Here is a 13,792-nt window from a genome sequence, read left to right as displayed (position 1 = left end):
CAGAACGGGATGGTAAGGGAAATTAATTATAAAAACATATAAAACAAATGGAAATGCAGAAAAAATAAACTTGCCCTATAATTATATAGTTTTAAATTTTAAATAGCTAGTTTCAATAAATCTAATCTCTTAAGACGGAGTTTGCAAGAAAGTACGGGTAAGATATTACAAATGAGTAAAAGGTTATAGTAAATTTATCTTTAACTATGAATGTGAACATTTTCTTCCCTTAGCAATCTTTTTAAATCTTTTTAAATACAAGCTGAATAGGGCATTTCTCCATTCCGCTTTTGAAACATGATTTATGTTAAAACGATAAGGTCACTCAGAAAATACTTGTATTCAAACATTTAATAACACTAATCAAAAGACAACTAAACGTGCTTTAAGCATATACTAGCTTTAAATGTAATGTTAACAAGTATGGGTACCTTTTCTTGGTAACAAAATTTATACAACACAGGAATTAAACTTTTGATTTTTATTAAAGATATTTCATTTTATTTTAAATAAAACCTTTAAATGCTTCCGCCATTTTAGTGCAGAACTTTCTAAAAAGAAAGGCAGGAAAAGAACCTCTCTTTCAATTATAACAACGCTGTAAACTAATTATGAAAACAGCGTAATACATGAATAGTTTTATTTACAAATTTTCTTTTAAACATTAGACTGGTGAAGAAGAAATTGGAGGTTCTAGGATAACAGCTTTATTACCGCTCTCAGGCAGCGTGATTGTTGGTACTGCAGAGGGTTCTCTCATAATATATGATGTTGTAACGAAGCTCTCAAGAAGTCCAAGTACTGCTGAGTTTGGATCGACTCCAAGTAATAGAAGACAGCCTGTTGCAGATCATATTCAACAAAAAATACAGGTAGTTCGCATCTCTTGTTTAAAATAAAAGCGTGTAAATGTATATTTTATATTAAAATTAGGTAATCTAGTAGTATAATTCTAGTTGGCAACCAAAACCAATTCATATCACATTTAAAATGAAATGGTTTCTATAAATTTACAAAAAGAAAAAATTTAAGATTAAGTGTACAGGTACAGTTATAAAATAACTTTGTTGATGGTAGATCTACACTGTAAAAAAATAAAACTTAGTAAATCTTTAAACAGTATTTGGAGCAAAGCTTCTCATTATCCCTAAGTTCAGTTAAATGAAAGATCATTTTATTTTAGCTACACCATAAAATGTAAAGTATGATCGAGAAATACTTCCATGGTGCAACTGACTGCACCAAAATTTAATAAAAGACACAAAACGATGTCTGTAAACTGTACAATATTTGCTAACGATGCCCTGTTTTTTTTACAACTCGATCTCGGTGTATGGGGGCTACTAATGCATGTTGTTTCAAGTATCAACTTATTTATTAGATAGGTAAATGTTTTATTTGCATTAATTAAAGTTTATTTCTTTTATGTTGCCTTTTTGAATTTGGTTGGAGGTAGAAAATGGTTAGAGGTATGTCATAAAATAACCTACTTCTGGTAAATAGTTTTGTTACGGTAAATAGCAACCTTGGCTTACATTTGAGCACTTTGAGAATACCTAATAATGGTGCAACCTTCCTCTGCTTCTATAAAAGAAAAAAGAGAAAGAATGAAAATAGGTGTTTTGTTTCTTCGAAACACCTACCTTTAGTGCAATCTTCTACTGATATTTGAAGCTAGTGAAGATACCAAAATATGATAAAATGGAACTCCATTTATATAGCCTGCAAACGAATACCAATTTTTGGTGCAACGTGGCTCGAAATTTTTAACAGCGTAGTGTGTATACCGTTCAAGCAAACAGAATAAAATTTTGTATAAATAGACAATAAGGTGTGCGCTCAAGAATAGGATCATGAACGATTATTTAACTTTCACAGCTGCGGTTACAATAACCAAATTTAGAAATTTTCAAATGGCAACACTAATCTTTTTTTATCGAAATATGATGCTCTTAGTAAAACTTAAAATGGAATTAAAACGATATTTTTATTATGAAAAATAACGGCGTTCAGTTGAAATGAAGATAAGAATATTTTATAAGTTGTCGCTCCGAAAGTCAATGTGAAGACAGATGAAGGTTAAGTGATTTGAATTGTTGCGTGTTGTTTTCTTGCTTTTTTCTTCATCTCTTCCTAGCATCGCCGCCACTATCCATGCTGAAAACAGCCTTCCAACTTAATTTCATTTTTTTTTTAAAGTTCTCAGTTTGAAGAAAAAAAGATGCTGCTGTTTTAAAATTTCGAAATTATAATACTGTAACCTTAATCGTCAGAGCTGAATAATCGTTCTTAACACTTTTCTTGAGCCTCATTAGGTTTTTTAACAAAATTTTACTCCATTCTCTCGAATGATATGTTTGCCAGAAGAACAAATATATCCACAAAGTAATTTAATCACCACGTATTTCTCATAAATAAGAAGTTTAAATATCTTGTTTTAAATTCCTTTTACGGTATCATTTAAAATGTACTTAATTTATAAAAGAAAAAAATTATCAAATATTCTTTCTACTTTTGCACGCTTTTAAATTTAATTGTTTAAATTAATTTTAGCAGCTGTTAATGGAGAAAAAACGAGAAGACAATTCTGATGGTCGTCATCGAGTAGACAGTGGCTGTTACACCACACCTCGCAGATCTTCTCTTCTCATTCCATTAAATAATGAATGCCAGAATTCACCAGAAAATGCTGCAGTCGAATTATCTCAAGAAGTTCAAGAAGAAGCAGAATTAGAATGTAGCTCTCCGGAAGATCAAAGTGAAGCCACAAGTCATTCGACTGTGAAAAGAGCTGATACAGCAGAAAGAGCATCTTTAACCTCTCCTGAATCCCAATCTTATGAAGAGCAGAATGAGGACAACTTGAAAAAAATTGATACTGATCGAGATGATTCTGGACATTCATCAGCTCCAGGAAAAATCATAGACACAACGACAAAACGACTTTGTACCTGTACTCATTCTGGTTCAAACACTGTGAAATGTCGACATTGCCTTTTAGAAGCTAGTGAAGCTTTGCGAAAGCTGTTTGACAAGTATAGTTTAAGCATTAATTCAACGAACCATGTGGATTATAACACGCGATATCAAAACCTCCTCAATAGTACACAAAATAGAACTATTTCCTTGGAGAAAAATTTAAAGAAAGATGAAAGTAGAGTAAGTACTTATGTTAAACTACGGACAAAAATTCAGTCTCCCATTGAAAAATCTTGAAGAGCATCATTTAATATCATTTAATTACGCGTTTGGTCTTGATAACTGCATGTTTTCGGCTAATGAGTGAGTCCAAAAAGTTTATTAGATACCTCGCATCCACTTCAAGCTGATCATGTAAATTCATGAAATTGCGGGGGTGCTGATTTAAACGTTTTTCCGCTATTTCAAACATGTAACACAAATTTCTAAGGTTTCAAGCCAGATGATTTTACAGGCCAATCGAGATATAATCGAGAAACCAGTCAAATATTTTCCAGCTCAATGCTGTTAAGGTCTTGAAAAATAGGGGTATAGTATCAACAGCATACTAATCTTTAACGAATGAACTGAAAGGCAACAGCTGATCATCTAGAATGCTAAAAAAGCATCCTGATTTATGTTAACTATCCCAATCTAGAAAAATCTCAGACCACCTTTAACTTTTCTTGATTTCTTTAGAGGTGACTAATCTTTTGTCCGGTGAGCCTATTTTTAAACCTTTCAAAGTTATTGCTTTAAGTTTTAAAATGCATTAGGATTAGAATCATGAATTGTAAGCAGAATTTCATTTAGTTAAGGATTATCTATCTAATTTATATATTTTAATCTAGAAAATTTTTGAGTTCAAGTCATATGTACTTTTTTTATCAACCGGAATTCCAACCAAATCTTCTAACTAGCACCTTGAATTTAAAATTTAAATTATATTTTAAATCAATTTACTCAACAAAACAAATTAATAAGCTCTATCACAGAAATAACTCAAGGGTTTGATTATTTTACGTCTTCTTTATAAGGCAATTATTCGGTTTCTGTTATTAAATGCAGTATAATCAAATTTAGGACAGTAAATGTACTAAAAGCGCGCATTTTGTTTAAATAGTTAATAAAAAAATATGTATGGTTGCAATATTTTTCAAAAACTATTCCTTACTCCGGAAGGACAGCTATATTTTATTTGAGATAAGTTTCTCTATACAGATTCCTTGGGGCCCCTGAAACTTTGCAAGTAATGTTTTTGTGTTTTTCCTTACGAATTGTCTCTCTAGAATTAAGAATTAACAAAAATTGAAATAATTATTAGCTTAAATTATCTAATTCTATTACAATTCTCTCAAGTTATAAATCATTCAAAATTTCATATATAAACAATATATACATTTGATTTAAGAATCCGACCAGTATGACTCTTGACAGTTTTGTGCCTATTGCTCCGGCATTTCTAAATCGAGCCTTGATGACTATCTAAATATAATTATATTTTACTACCAGAATAATTATAAGCTTAAATTGAAATAATTATAAGCTTAAATTTTCTAATTATATTACAATTCTCTCAAGTTATAAATCATTCAAAATTTCATATATAAACAATATATACATTTGATTTAAGATTCCGACCATTATGGCTCTTGACAGTTTTGTGTTTATTGCTCCGGGATTTCTAAATCGGGCCTTGATGACTATCTGAGTATAATTATATTTCACTACCATGAAATATTCAGTTGTACATTTATTAGATTCATTATGTTTCAAATATATCAATAAAAAAAATTCTAAATTTATTTTCAAGTTTATTTTTCTGAAAAAAATTATCATTAATATATTTTAATCCATTTGCAGGTCAAAACAAACGATTCCCAAAGTGAACGAAAATCTGCAGAAGACTCTTGGTCAGACAGCTCTGTCGAACTCCCTCCAAATTGCAATGGAGAAAACGAAGTAAAAAGGTCTTCCCGAGGTTCACATCAATCAACAGATTCTCAAAAAAGTGAAATTCCAAACATATCACAACAAATTAAGAACAATGCACTTTTGAGAGCTATCAGTGCTGATGATGTGACTCAATGGGTGAAATCTCAAGAAACGTTAACTTCGTCATTGGCAAGTGATAGTTATGATTTTGATGATGTTTTCGTTTCGTATACTGAAGACGAATCCTCCGCGCGAAATAAAATATTTCGTGAAACGGATGGCATTTTAGAATCAATCAAAGTAAGAGCGTTAACGCAACGTCGATCCTCTAATGTTCTGGAGTACTCTGGAACAAGCTCTGCTTTATCACAAAGAACAGATCTATGGTTAAGTGATGCTAAATCATCTTGGTTTGATACTGCGTCTACTTCATCAGCTGGATTTTCATTTTCACGATTAAAAGATGTTAGAACTCAACTGCCCACATGGGGCACTGTGACATCTGAAAATGAAGCGTCTGAAGCTCCGCTAAACTCTTTCAGTTATGAAGACTCGGTGACAGACTCTTCGGTGAGTGGTACCCGAGATATTCTTCAGCTCGGAGACTGGAGTACGCATAAAAGCAGTGAGACTGCTAGTAATGTATCTTTTTCCTCTACAGAAGTGCCATATGCCTTTGAACTTAATCTTCAAGAAAAAATTAAAATATCTGATAAACCCATTAAGTGTTTGTTAGAAACAAGGTAAGGACATAAAGCATATAATAATTAGAGGGTTGGGGCTGTATAGTTATAAGCTACATTTTCAAATTCGCCTGAAAAGATTTTAGAAAAAAAAAACACGATTTTGTATGCTCTGCAGCTATGTAGTGGAAATTCCGGTAACTTGTTGAATACTTATCTAGAAACAATAATGAGGAATAGTTTCCGGCAAACACCTTAGAAAAAGTGTGGCGTACTATTATATTGCTCCAACCTTTCCTTTTAATAAAAAGACAAGAGGTAGCTTCTGAATTCTCTTCTAGTATAAATTGCAATTTAATTCATTGAAGCAGATAGTACACTGGCTTTCCTTTTATATATTTATTCTAACGCTCTAGTTACAAACATAAATATATCTTGGTATTTTTTAATAATAAAAAGCAGTCTAATATTTACTAAAAAATCTGCTGGACTATCGGTATTTGTACTAAAATATAAAATCCAAAAAGTGTAGTTAGATTTTTTTTTTCATTCCTATTCAAATATTTATCAAAATATGATTTTGTAAATTAAAGAAATTTTGATAATGAATAACTGTTTCTCTTAGATCTAAATAAATGCAAATATGTACATATTTGAAAAATTATTGCCTGGAAGTGGCCCGTGTTTGGAAGATTTTACCTTTAACGGAGAAAACGACAACGGTGTTTCACGCTGTATTTCATAACCATAAATTATTAAAATGCTACTAATAATATTTTTCACTTATTATGACCAAAATTAATTCAAAATAATGAAAAAAAGTATGAGAAATATGTTTAATAAAAATTGTACGTCAAAAGTTGATAGTTTTTTTATAAAAGTACTTAAAAGATGGCTATTTATATAGTTTTTAATATCTGTTGTCTGCTTTAATAACTGTTTCAATGCTTGATTTATTCTCATTTTGAAATACACAATATTTATTTTTCATTCCGACATTATTATGTATAATATTTATTAATTTAAGATAGATTAATTTTGCTTCATGTTGTGTATATATGATCCCAATTATCATTTAATAATTTAAACATAAGACAATTAATAATATGGATGAACTTAACTATATTAAATTCATTTTTATTAGCAGTTTACATAATTATATCTTTGTTCTTCTTCTCCCTATTATTATTGCATCAGATAAATTTATTGCATCATTAGATTTCATTATTTAAAAGTGCTTATTATTTTAAGTTTCTTACCTTGCGTTTGGCGTAGCATAGACCAACGCAATCATGTCAGCTTATCAAACTCTTCCTCATTTATAGACTACAAAATTCAGATAAAGTAACCAATAAAAATCGAAATTTTTAATGTTTTTCAAAATTCATCAGATATTATCTAATATTTTACATGAAGTTTTGAAATATATAAAGTATATATGTTTTTTTTAATTCGACCGAATTATATTCGAGTTTTGCTTGTTAAATTTTATAATACATCTGAACTTACGTAAAAGTTTATAAATTTATGAAAACTCCTTTAACTGTGGAAACTCATCTTTTTTGTAGTTATTTTATCTTCGTCAATGCAGTCATCAACATGATTTTTGCTTTGTTTTATTTTACTTTTTAAAAAAATTAAAATTAAATGCATGAAACTCAGCAAGATGAAAATTAAACAAGACATTTACACACCTCCAGTTAAAAAAAAAAAAAAAAAAATGGTNAAAAAAAAAAAAAAAAAAAAAAAAAAAAAAACTGTAGCCTAAATCATAACTGAATCGTATAAGCGAACTCTTCAACTTCGCGATTTCAATATTTGAAAAACTAATTTAAAATTCAGTCGATGGTAGAAAGGCGTCATTGTTACAATAAATTGCTAATTTCTGAAAATTACCTGCACAAACAGTTTCAAAGGAAAAAAAAATTTGTACAAGTTAAAAACTAATTAAAGAGTTCAAAATCCTTTGAGAAGGGCAAAAATATGTATTGTTATGACGAATAACGGTATATCTGGTAAAATTAATGCTATGGTAATTAAAATCATAATTTAATGAAGCTTTTTTTTACCACTCGTTATAAAGGCAGAAAAGTTTCTAATCCCTGACGTTTTTGGCAAAATACATACTAGAACTCCAACGCTACCCCATCCTGTAGTTTAAGTTAAGGAGCTTGAACCAATTATTTTTATATTCGGAAATCAAAACCGTATACTCTGTAGAGCACAAAATATGATTGTCATTCAGTGAATAATTTTTGAACAAAAAGTATAAAAACTCTTTCTATATAAAGGGATACTCCTTGTAAATAGAATAGGCTTCTCAATTTTGCGCAATTTCCTCCCTCTCCGTTACCATAGTATCCACAAATCTTGCTTTTTACCCACGGGGGTATATTCCCACTTCTTACTGAAACCTACTGAAGAGTGGAAAAAGCAAAAATTTCCGTAACCATAGTAACGGAGAGAGGGAACATTAAGATTCTATTTACAATATAACACTTTCCATTGTTTTTTACTAGTTCTTTATCATAATAGTTCAATTTTGGTTTATTATATTAGTTTGCCTTTTCCTTAAAAACCAATTTTTGTTTATTCGTTCTAAATTTTTGACAGAACTATGTGTTATATTAAATTTTAATTATGCTAAAAAAATTATTATGCTATGTAATTTTTTGAAATTCTCTTTAATTATGTCTTGCTTTGTTTAACTTGTGGTAATAAAAAAAAGCATTTTGTCAACTCATAAAGGGGAGTCGGTAGGGCATATATCAATAATACTAAAACTAACCTTTTTCGATATATCTTAAGAAACTACTTATGATATCGGTTTGAAATTTTTTGAGATTATACCAGTTGTAAATTGTGATAATGTTTTAGCGTTAACAGGAATAGTTTGTGAGTTATTAAAGATTTTTTGCTCAAAAATGATTAAACTTTTTTAAAAAATTAAAAGTCCTCAGTTCATAATAGTTTTTTAAAAAAAATTTCACCGAAGATATGCATTAACAGTTATAACAGTATAACAGTGTAAACGCATATACGTAAATACTGTGTGAAAAAAATTTAGCAATATCTAGTTTAGATACTGAGAAAGGGTACATTGAAAAATATCTTACCGACTCTCCTTAATGATTTTTAAGAGTATAAAAATTAAACACGTAACTCAAAAATTCCTAAACAAAGTTTTAAATAACTTTTTATAAAAATAGATCTGGAATTTCTAACTGTCTAATATTAAACTAGGTTTTTTTCTTTTCTTTTTTTTAAAGTAAATCCTAAAGGAGTAATTATTTAAAACAAACATTCCATTTTAACAATTCATTTCCATTTTTCTACAAATTTATCTAAATTCATGTTAAGTTTATAATCATCACCAAAAACAAGTGTAATAATAATGATTATGCATTGTTTTACCTTACTATCTTTTAGAGATTCTTTGAAGTTCAAACTTAATTTAGTAATGTATAACCATAGATTTTCTGTAGATAATTTTTAAAATTATGATAAAAAAAAATAATGTTTATCACATTATCCAATTTTTGATTACTGCGTAAGACATTTAGAATTTTCCTTTCCTTCCACGAATAATTAACTCAAAATTTTGATAAATAGCCATAACCAAATATGTAAAAATATTCACATATTAAAAACAGGTTATTTCATTCGCTTATCTTACTCTGAATACAATTTTTATTGCATACAACGAAAGAGATTTAAATGTAATAAAAAAATTTTTAGATGCGGTACTGAGCCTACTATCATTAGCTGTGCAGGATGTTATGGAGATGATGAAGCAGTGCTTAAGTGGACCAAAGTGGGTAATGAAGTAAGTATTTGCTTTATTAAAAACTCAAGTTAACCCTTTAACTCTCATAATCCTATTTTAAGAATGGTTCTAAGACTGTACCATAGGGGTGCACAACCTTTTTCATTATAACATTCAGCAAAAATTTAAGTAATATTATTTTTTTCTAGTGGGATAAATAAAATCCATATAGTTCCGATTCCTTCAACACTAGGTTTGATTTCAAAAAATGAAATTAAAATACGTTCATTTCATTTGAAAACATTAGTTGGCCATCACTCAATGGAGAATTTTCACCGTTTGTTTTTAGGAGCAATAATCCTATAACATAAGTTTACCAAGACACATAACTGGATCATAAACTACAAATAATTAATTCATGATGGTCAATAAAATTCAGCAAGAATTTAATTACAATTATTATTTCGTCTAATTGAGTCCTTATAGCTAAATGGCTTCTTGTAAACTAACACTTTATGTTTGATATCAAAAAATCAGGTAAAAATACATTCATTTAATTTGAAAACATAAGATGGCAGCCAAAGCTAAATTTTTCATACATGATTCTTTAATAATTCTGCATTGTGTTTTTAATAGGAGCTCTGGACCAATGATCCTATAATAGAAGTTTGCCCATATACTAATGCAATCAAGCCATCTCCATATGCTCGATCACGTCTCCCACGAAGAACTTCATCGTTGATGTCTGTAAATACAGAATCAGAATCAACAGCCCGGGCGTCTTTGACTTCCACTTCATCTAGTACAAGTAGTGTTGTTGGAAGCGGTCTTGCAAAGGTGCACAATATTTTCCTCAGGGTTCATGATAAAGCATGAGAACAACTTAAAAGTAGTTATGCGTTCATTTCATTTCCTACACTTCATTCCGTATAATTTTCTGACCTACAGACAAGGGATCAATTGGATTCATAATGTGGCTTTCAACAGGAATTTGGATGAAGAGTTTTAAATTGGTTCTTATAAGTGAAGAATTTCATTCAATTTTTCTGTCTCTTTAAAGGACAGTGTATTTCCTCAAAAACGATAAGCATAAAAAAGATCTGCATTTATATAGTGATATGAAGCTCACTACCAACCGTTTATACTTCATTTCACTTTTACTAGGAAAAAAATTGAAAAACAATTAAACAACATTAAAATTTTCTCCTTGATAAACTGTTTTTTCTTGATAAAAAATTTTCATCGCTAATAGGAATGATATCCTGCTTTCAGGACGATTGAAATCTGGCAAGTTAGTGATTGTATTATAATGCATTGTCTCAAAATATTTATGTAAGTTTTGTTCTTGGCTTTCAAGTCTTAAAGTTTTATTATGTGAAAGTCAAACTTTCAGATTTGTCGTTATATTATATTATCACACTAAAAACCAGTTATATAATTAGACTGAATTTCATTGAAAATTAGTCAAATTGAAAAAGTTAAACTTTGAAAATTTGATAGTGACGTTTCCATGTAGTTTAAAATCATCTAGAAACTTTGAAAAGTTTCAAATCATTGACATATTTTTTGTAAAATAAATCATGTCAAGCATTCTTTATTTCTCCTCCAATATTCTATATTTTTGACTCCATTTACATGTAATTTAATACTGTTTACATGCAATTGGAGCTATTATGTGTAATGGAGTTATTATAGCTAAAAGTTAGCTATTATGTGGAGTCAAAAATTCAATGTGAAGAAAAAACTGCTAAAATAAGCAGTATTAAACATGCTCATTTTTAAATTAAAATGAATTCTTTAATGATATTTTAAATTTTTTTAATAATGCTCAATATAATTAAATCATTATAAAGAAAAATTATTATTCAAAAGATTAATTATTGCTGGAAATATAATATTTACAGTCAAAAACATTTTTAGAAATTAAAATATGTCAAAGAAAAGTTCACACATTGGTGAAAAATTTGAGTGATCCAGTAGAGGACATATGGGCTTAATTTACTAAAATGTAATCAAAGAGACACAATTAAAAATATATATAAAACTAAAAAAGTTATTAATATGGATAACAGAAAAATGTATCTAATTTTTTCAGTTAAACGCAACTTCACAATTTAAAAATTGTTTTATATTCCTATATTTCACCGAGTAATTTTTAACATCCCGTCCTTGTGAACATAAGCCCGTCCTTAAATATCTTTCCCGTCCTGAATAATATGGCATTCTGTGGTGTGAAGAAAGCAAGCGTAAAATACGCTAAGCTTTGCTTGAGTCCTAATGTTTATAAATGGTTAAAAATTTACAAGACAATATTTCTGTAAGAATGATTGAAATTTTTAGTTACCTCTCTTTGGGAATCAGTCTTTATGGATTATGAGTCTAACTAAATATAAAAACTATCACATTAAATAAAATAATTTTAAATGTGTGGCACTAATTATCAGTTAAATCTACTAACTTTATTAATGGATAATAAAAATATTGTATCATAAATTTGGTAAGAATTTCCAAAACTAATTTAAACTATAGTTTCAAAATTATCTCAGGCATTTAACCTAAGAACTACAAATAAATGTATTTTATTTTTTGTCTATAATGAGATATTTTTTAAATATTATCTTTGCTATAAAGTAACAAGTAATTCGATTAATTAGACAGATTCAGATTATATTTTTTACGAATTACATTTTCTACAATTAGCTAAATTTTGATAACATTTATCTAAGGTACTGCGTCAATTTGAATTAACTTGCAAGTATAATGAAACAGATGAAAATAAATCAATAAGAAAACTTTTTTAAAGCCATAAAAACTTATTCAACCAATTGTCTGATTCTGGATTTTCAAAATTATGTAAAAGATAGATAGAGAAGATATAGTCTATTGGCTACTTAACTAATACCAAATAAAATTGTAATTTTTGTCAAGAACTAGATTTTCTTGAGAGAAACGAGTAAAAATATAATCAATAGCAGTAGTTTCAAAAATAAAAGCTCATTAAACCTAACTTTTAATATTCCGATTAGAGACAATTTTGCAATTTGCAATTTTGCACAAAATTCTATGAAATAAAGCGTGTTTTGTATAGTTAAATATTTCACTATAGTTAATCAATCACTTTTCATTATTGTTTTCATACAAAGACAAAAATATAATGATAATTGAATTTTAAAAAATATTGCGTGAAAGAAAGGAATTGTTTTGTGAAATAGACTTTCAAGTAAAAATTTAAAGAACTGCTTCAAATCATACCAAATTATTTGTATAAGAGCTTAAGAAATATAGGATATACTATTTAAGATTGGGTAAAACTATAATCTGTATCAGACATATTTTTAAAATAAAAAGCTTTTGAATTTAACAAGCATGTGTGCCATTAAAGATATTTAATATTTATAAAATTTGAAACGTTTACATTCTAATGCGAGCTTGAACATATTTTCCTAAAATACATAATGTGTCATAATAAAGTATTAAAAATAAGACAGAAAAATTAGAAAGTAACGTGTCTAAAAAAAGATATATTTCAGATCAGTTCATTTACTTGCAGATGGCACTTTTGCTCTGCTTTTCCTTGAAAAGTAATTTATTTATAAAATATGTTTTTCTAATGAACTTTTGTCATACACGTCATCTACCCACTTATGAAGAGAGCACTAAGCACATTTAAGCTTCAGAAAAAAGCTTTTATTTAAAAAAATACACAAACGTTACAAATGATTGAGAATGTGCAATAAAGCATAGACATGGGGCAAAAGCCTCGCTAACCATGGTATTTTCCTTAACCTGACAATTTTAAAATGAAAATAGCATATTAATGTTTCCTCTATCCCATCTAAGATAGAATCAATAGCAGGATCTGGTTGGTTTTTGGGTTAATTACTTTCAGCCCTCTTTTTACTCTTATGCGTTCTGATTTAGTTTGAATTATACCAATAGTTTTCATGTACTTATTTCAGTTATTAAATATATATATATTAGTAAAATCATGGTTAGATAGATTACTTACTGAATTTTGATGAATAAGATTTAAAATATTTTAATCACTAGTTCTGCTTTTTTAGTTCAACAAATGTTTGAAAAAAACTTTTTCAACAGGTTTGCATAAAGTATACTTTTTTCTTTTTTCAAGGATAGTGGGTAGTTACCTATCTAGTTTTTTTTTCCCTCTACACCTCAAAACCCTAAGTTTAAATATTTGGGTAGAAAGCATGAAATAGAAAAAAACACAAACGTCCAAAAAAATTTTAGCTTCATTGTTGTAAAATATTTTCATCACGCTCCTTGAGACAAACTTTTCTTACTCCTATTTGAAAATAACTATCTAATGTATATAAATGCAATGATACATGCTAAGATAGATACGAACGGAAGGCTAGGTATATATGAACTATGAGGGCAAACAATGAGGACCTCCACAGACCAAAAGTCACTCAAAGTGTCACTTCCC

General features: G+C 28.7%; 1 protein-coding gene across 10 annotated transcripts in view; it reads left to right on the top strand.

Moving 5' to 3' along the window:
• The window catches only part of LOC107451019 (uncharacterized), a 222,115-nt gene extending 210,967 nt beyond the window's left edge, over positions 1 to 11,148 (top strand). For 8 of the 10 annotated variants that reach the window (XM_071187637.1, XM_016066980.3, XM_016066977.3 and 5 more), the window contains 5 exons: positions 669 to 872; positions 2,554 to 3,159; positions 4,822 to 5,636; positions 9,315 to 9,402; positions 9,979 to 11,148. In XM_071187637.1, coding sequence (XP_071043738.1) covers positions 669 to 872; positions 2,554 to 3,159; positions 4,822 to 5,636; positions 9,315 to 9,402; positions 9,979 to 10,218 — 1,953 coding nt within the window. In that variant the 3' untranslated portion in view covers positions 10,219 to 11,148. The remainder of the gene's footprint in view (positions 1 to 668; positions 873 to 2,553; positions 3,160 to 4,821; positions 5,637 to 9,314; positions 9,403 to 9,978) is intronic. The other 2 variants (XM_071187638.1, XM_016066978.3) reach the window with 1 other exon arrangement.
• The last annotated feature ends 2,644 nt before the right edge of the window (positions 11,149 to 13,792 follow it).

This window comes from Parasteatoda tepidariorum, chromosome X1 (assembly GCF_043381705.1).
Source record: "Parasteatoda tepidariorum isolate YZ-2023 chromosome X1, CAS_Ptep_4.0, whole genome shotgun sequence".
In the NCBI taxonomy this organism is placed as follows: domain Eukaryota; kingdom Metazoa; phylum Arthropoda; class Arachnida; order Araneae; family Theridiidae; genus Parasteatoda; species Parasteatoda tepidariorum.
This window is presented reverse-complemented; position numbering and strand designations above follow the sequence as displayed.